This window comes from Juglans microcarpa x Juglans regia, chromosome 7S, assembly GCF_004785595.1.
Source record: "Juglans microcarpa x Juglans regia isolate MS1-56 chromosome 7S, Jm3101_v1.0, whole genome shotgun sequence".
Lineage (NCBI taxonomy): Eukaryota > Viridiplantae > Streptophyta > Magnoliopsida > Fagales > Juglandaceae > Juglans > Juglans microcarpa x Juglans regia.
Genome location: NC_054607.1, coordinates 17,328,621 through 17,334,988, shown reverse-complemented (window position 1 = coordinate 17,334,988; position 6,368 = coordinate 17,328,621). Strand labels below are relative to the sequence as shown.

Here is a 6,368-nt window from a genome sequence, read left to right as displayed (position 1 = left end):
AACAGAGCATGCTATCATTTAATTTCATCTTCTATATATATATATATATATATACACTCTAGATGATCAGATCCATTTAAACGCATGGTGTTGGAAAATGCAACAACGATGAAAAACAAGCAAAAGTAAATACAAACAAATCAATCACATGATACAAAATTAATGTGATTTGGCAACGTGCTACGTCTATGGAGCTATAAAGGATTTTATTATACTGGGGAATCACAAAATACACTTTGGAGCGAAATCTCATTGTTCATAATACTCTGGGCATACTAAACTGTTCATTAAGTATACATTTATAGTGTCACACAATAGAAACTCTAATTTTCACTTTTCCACCTTATTCATTCAAGTGTAGTTTCGAATATGCCTTGAGCGAAATCTCTATCCAATCTGTCGAGCGAGTCGCTCGTGCTTCGCTCAAGCCACTTGTCGCGCGAATGTAATGCATCCTTGAAAATCCTCCAAAAAAAAAAAAAAAAACCATAACGCATCATTGTCGGATTGGGTCATTAAATCGGGCCGACACACCAATAAAACCAACCAGATTCCACAAACCCAACTCATGGTTTACCAAAGTTTTTCTTATACTCCTGATTTGACATAAGAGTTTGCAGCTTGATGATCTGCATCTAGTCACAGCGTTTAGAACTTGTTTTCTTTTGCCTCTTGCTCTTGATTCGGCATCCGAGCTTTCGTTGGGTTTCCCTACTCAGCCGTGAGGTCGCTACTTCATTTATTGGATTCAATATGTTCTACTGGGCTGTTAGTTTGGTTTGAGCGATTCTTCCTTCCACTACGGTTCTTGAGCCCGACGTGACATTTATGAGTTATTGGCCCAAGAAAGCAGGCTGAAGTAAAAGGCTTGCTGACATTAGACAAGTTATAGCTTTACCTGTTATAGCTTTACCTTGTAGTTGTATAAAAAGTTGTAAAAAAATTATACGTGTATTATTACTCTTTGCCTTCCTCTTCATTTTATCAACATTCGTGTGAAATCACACTTATCATTGTGCACTCTTCTTCTTTTCTCCCTTTCATCTTTGATGCTTGTAAAAATAGATCACCTCACATATCATAATTCATGTTTGTGGGCAGATTAGGAAGAATGATTGATCAACTGCATATGTAAGGGAAAAAAAAAAAAAAAAAAAAAAGCCCAAGATGTATATATTATTAGGGAAAAAAAGTAGATGAAGAGGAAATTCTCTGGGAAGACCAAGCTGTAAGGATAATCATACATGATAAAGGCAGCAAAGCTAGCTAGTCACTCCTACCATGTCTTGGCTCCTACGTCTCCCTCAGTCATGCTTTTTGTGTAGGTGAGCGCTTACAGTCCACTCCACAAACTAAACTTTCACACCAAGCACCCCACCTTCCCCTCCTCAATTAAAACAAAGCCATTCCCAATATTCTTTGAAAATATTCAGAAATTTTTATTTTTTTTTACCCCCAAAACAACTAGAAGCAAAAATATTTGCAACTTTACCATGAAAAAGAAATGTTATTCTCCCCCAGTTTTTGTATTCCTTGATTTCTTCATATGAACACTAAGGGGGTGGAAAGTATGTATAAAAGATATAAACTATGAAAATGTGGTGGCCAAGTGAGAATGAACAGCAGAAGTTAGTTGAATTTCCCAACATACCAACCTTGAGAAAATAGCTATCTTACCAAAAGTGGCCCATCTTGATCCTTTATCAAGTTTACATCCAATATATTATAAGGAAAGCAGCTGTAGGCAAGGGGAAATTTACACTGTAGCATTGAGAATTTCTACTCCATACTACAAGGTTAACTTCTACAGCAAAAGTTTTGATGGTGTTAAGCTAAAAAGGTGAAATCTACTGTAACTTCATAATTATAAAGATAAATGCTTTGTTGTTATAGCTTTTTGTAATATATATTTGTTTTTTGTTTTGTAAAGTAAAAGCCAGTTGGTTTCAAATTCATACCTTTAAAGCCAGCCGTGATGATGACCACCTAATACAGGAGAAAGGAACCATCATTGCTAGTCAAAAAGAGCAAAAGAAGACAGAAATAAGAGAGCGTTACACATTAGAGAAGAAAGGGTGTTGAGGAGACAGCCATGGCAACTCCTAAACAGATGTTGGAGCAGCAACAGTCGCAGATGCAGCGTGTGAAGACTTCGGGAATCATCAGTAGCCAAGGGAGCCCTCCAAAGGAGGACAAGGAAGAGGACATGTCAAGATCAGTGCTGGCTATGTTCCGCGCAAAGGAAGAAGAAATTCAGAAGAAGAAGATGGAGGTGAGGGACAAGGTTCATGCTCAGTTGGGCCGCGCCGAAGAAGCAACTAAGCGCCTGGCCGAGATTCGGGAAGTAAGTATGCCACACTATCATATCTATGTCTGTGAAAACGAAAAAATTGTGCATCATTTACCATAAATCATATAGCCTTTACATAGATAGGGCTGGCAATGCAGATGAAACAAATGTGAATATATGTAACTTGAAGAAACAACTCATCATTCATACATAATATGTATTCCTTCTGATTTGCATATATTAATTAGAAAAAGTAGAAGTTAGCTTCTGATGATCAGTTCATTGCTGAGTTGACAGTTGCAATAATATTCTATGAAGAAGTGGGTGGTTTCATATGGTTTATTCTGATGATCTGTTTTTATCTCTGTATGACTTGGTATTGATGATGTATGCTGGATTCCTTCAACCAATAAAATCATCTATTCTATTAGGAACTTGAGGCTCTCACAGATCCAACGAGGAGGGAAGTCGCACTTGTTCGCAAGAGGATAGATGTAATTAACAAAGAGTTGAAGCCACTGGGGCAGAGCTGCCAAAAGAAGGTGGAATTGAATTTATTTATGGTTTTCTAAAAATATTTTTTATTTCAAAGAAGCTATTTATAAATGTTGAATATATCAATCATCTGGGAGTCGAGATGGTCATTATAATCAAGTGAAAGCAAATAAATTGTTTTACTTTTGAAAGTTCCCCTCAAACTTGTTATATGTTTGTTACAGGAGCGAGAATACAAGGAAGCCCTTGAGGCTTTCAATGAGAAAAACAGGGAAAAATCTCAACTGGTTACCAAATTAATGGAGGTGAATACTAGTTCCAGATATGAATAATTATTCTCGTTAATTACTATTCACTGCAGGCACTCCATACCATATAAAAAAATAAAGAAAAAGTTGTAAGATGTGGAATGTAAGGATAAATAGTGGTTGATACATAGTAAAACCTGACAGATACTTTATGCATTTTGAACTAATTAAAATCCCGAATTAAATATGTCCCATATTTTGATTGCTGACATTTTTTGTTCTCATATTCTCTCTCTTCAGCTGGTGGGTGAAAGTGAGAAACTGAGATTGAAGAAGCTGGAGGAGCTCAGCAAAAATGTGGACACCCTGAAATAAGATAGATGTGTTGTTAAAGTATAACTAGAGCTGTGTTCTTGTACTGTTGTAATTAGATAGATAATAGCTTTCCGTGACATTGGTATTTGTGATTTGCTTTGCCTGTCTGTATTTCACTGTTTGTGTTTGTACGGTTTTCTGATTTAGGAAGAAATGCCAACCAAGAGTGTCTCTGTCTGTCACAGAACAACAAAACCGATCAAGTATTTCCAATGTTCTTAAATAGCTCTCACTAAAGTTGCATACTGCATTTAAGAAACCCCAATTACATATCATTCTGTTTAATGCAATTTGCTTATAAATTTTTTTATAAAAGAGATACAACTAAAAACTAACTCATTTATACAAATACTTGCAGCACGTACAAAAAGTGGTTGATTAGGACTCGTTTGTTTTCACAATTCTTCTCAATTTATCTCATCTAATCATTACAACTTTTTTAAATTTTTATATGAAATAAAATAAATAATTCAATTTTTTTAAATCTCAAAATAAAAATATCATTAAAAAAAATATATTCTAATAATATTTTATTCAACTTTTAACTTTAATCTCAACTCATCTCACTTCATCTCCGAAAACAAACAAGGCTTAATAATCTCCCTCAAGAGTCAAGATGGAGGTGTATGTATTTGAGTACACCCATCTTGCTAGGAATAGTAGAAAACTAATGAAGACAGAGCTTTATTAAAATTATCAGCCTCTTGGTGCTGAGAATAAACATGTACCTTTTGTATGATTACAGCTTGTAGCTTATTATGAAAAATTTAACCAAACCCAAATAATCAGACTGATTATGTGTAAGAAAAAGACAAATAAAAACAAAATGACTAGAAGATACTAGCTTTTTTTGTGATTTTTTTTTTGGCAAATTACCAAACGATATTAGCTAGAAGTAGAGTCTAACAGATGGAACAAAGATTATATCCGTCAAATCTAGAGAACCACATATACAGTCAGAGAGCAACTGGTACCAAACAAGTTGAAGATGAGATTCGATAATGCAGTATCAAAACAAAAAGGTAAAGAGCAGATTAAAGTTCCAATTTCCGTTGGGAACAAGCCTGCAACTAGGCAATTATTACAGTGAGCAAACAAGATACTTGAAGAAAATCACTATGCAATCCAGGTGTCTAAAACTTATTAAATTTGAGTGGTGAAACACTGGGGCCATCTCCATTGAAAAGAGATTGCCACTTCATTCCTTCTTCCCAATCCCGTGAGACATATTATAGATCCCTCGTCCCTGGTAAAATGCATGAGTGTTGCAAATTAGAGCAAGAAATGCATATATGATAAATTCTAATTTTCTTTATGAAGTTATTCATAAGACTAGCATGTTGGAACTCACAATAAGGAAAAGTGCAGTGGCCGCCAAAGCACCAGGAATGGCAACAGAGGTTATCTTATCATATCGTCCTTTCAGGTATGTGTGCTTGTGGATGTTTTGGAAATATTTTTGCTTCTCAAGAAGCTTCTCCCTTGGTCGAAATGGTGGTTCTGTGACTTCTGCCATGCTGCAGTACGAGTTCAAAAAATGTAGCTGAAATCAAGTTACTTAAATAATGCATGGGGGTTTAAGCCATGCCCATTCCATGTTAACAAGGCAAAAATCAACAAGAAAAAAAAAGAAAAAGCAGATAGATCCCTGTATAAAGCAGAATTTTTTTTTATTGCTATGGAGAAACCAGCATAAAATACAAAAATAACCCTCAACCACAAACCAAAAGAAAAGTGGTTACGCAATTTTCTTTTTGTTAGACACATGCCACTCGTTCAAAACATACCCAGAGAAGGATATAGGGTATGCAGATATCTTGCCTGTGAAGCGGCACTCGAATTTGTTACTGCACAAAATGAATAGCAATAACTTTTACACTTGGCCTTGTTACACTTCATTGTTCCAGCTCCCATGGTGATATATGAAAAAGGTAACCCTATGGAACTGTGTTTATGGTTTTGCTTTACAAGGCAAAGAAAATTGGGTAACCACTTTTCAATTGCTAGAGTACAGAATTAGTCTTATAGCAATCTGTCAGTGAAAATGAAGCAAACTCACGACTTTGGAAAAGGGAAAGAAAGTGCTACCCTAGAAATTTAATCCCACAGCTGAAAGAACTAAATAGCAACTTGATTAAAAACCCATTTATAATCAAATAATATCCGGATATTCTCACAGTAATCTGTCACTCTCTTCTATATCTTCCTACACCCTCAAATGCAAGACCCAGGACTGAAGCTTTTTCAATATCAGAATTTGCAACTGCTATGGAGCAAAAGCCAACTAAAACAACTGAAGCCACTCACAAAGCAGGGAAAACCTTCCTAACAGAAGATCAGAGTGTAGCTCCCGCCTACTAAAAGCTGAAGCACCCCAAAAGAAGGCCCTCAAGAATGTACTCCAGCAATTACAGCTAAATGTACTCAATTAATGTTATCTACACATAAACAAGCTAGCTCTAATCTAGAACATAAACGGGTCACAACCAGCCAGAAAGGGCATGAGAATAGCCACAAAAGCTAAAAACCCACACACCTGGTTCAGCAAAACAACTACTAAAATCTTGAAGACAAGAAATGACAAAACATAGCTAGATCAGATCAGCCCAATAAATATGGAGAATATTAAAAATCCATTAGAATATCAATAACCAGAGAACAAAATCATACAGAAAAAACTTCAAAATAAAGGGGGAAAAGATTACGTCTACAACTAACCCTAGATAAAAAAAAAAAAAAAAAACTGATAAGAGTATTACCCGTATCTTGTATAAGGAATTAGAAGATGAAAATGATGAGCTTACCTGAGATTGGGATCTGGGTGCGCGAGGACTTATCTGTTCGGAAGCGAACCCTAGTGGCGAGAGGAGAAAGAAGATTGTAGCCGACGAACAATGAGTTCGGGATTGAATGAATTAACAGGTATCGAATTAAACGAAACCGCCATTTGAGTGGAAAGA

The 6,368-nt window shown here is 35.8% G+C and overlaps 2 protein-coding genes across 2 annotated transcripts; one reads left to right on the top strand and one right to left on the bottom strand.

Moving 5' to 3' along the window:
- The first annotated feature begins 1,955 nt into the window (after nucleotides 1–1,955).
- LOC121240224 lies at nucleotides 1,956–3,634 on the top strand. The gene is made up of 4 exons (XM_041137620.1): nucleotides 1,956–2,344; nucleotides 2,722–2,832; nucleotides 3,010–3,090; nucleotides 3,334–3,634. The coding sequence occupies exons 1-4, from the start codon at nucleotides 2,093–2,095 to the stop codon at nucleotides 3,406–3,408; spliced, it is 519 nt and encodes a 172-aa protein (XP_040993554.1). The 5' UTR covers nucleotides 1,956–2,092; the 3' UTR covers nucleotides 3,409–3,634.
- Nucleotides 3,635–4,376: 742 nt separating this feature from the next.
- Nucleotides 4,377–6,368, bottom strand: LOC121241548. The gene is made up of 3 exons (XM_041139358.1): nucleotides 6,213–6,368; nucleotides 4,760–4,925; nucleotides 4,377–4,654 (listed from the first exon to the last, which is right to left on the bottom strand). Exons 2-3 carry the CDS (start codon nucleotides 4,922–4,924, stop codon nucleotides 4,607–4,609), a joined length of 213 nt encoding a protein of 70 aa, XP_040995292.1. The 5' UTR covers nucleotide 4,925; nucleotides 6,213–6,368; the 3' UTR covers nucleotides 4,377–4,606.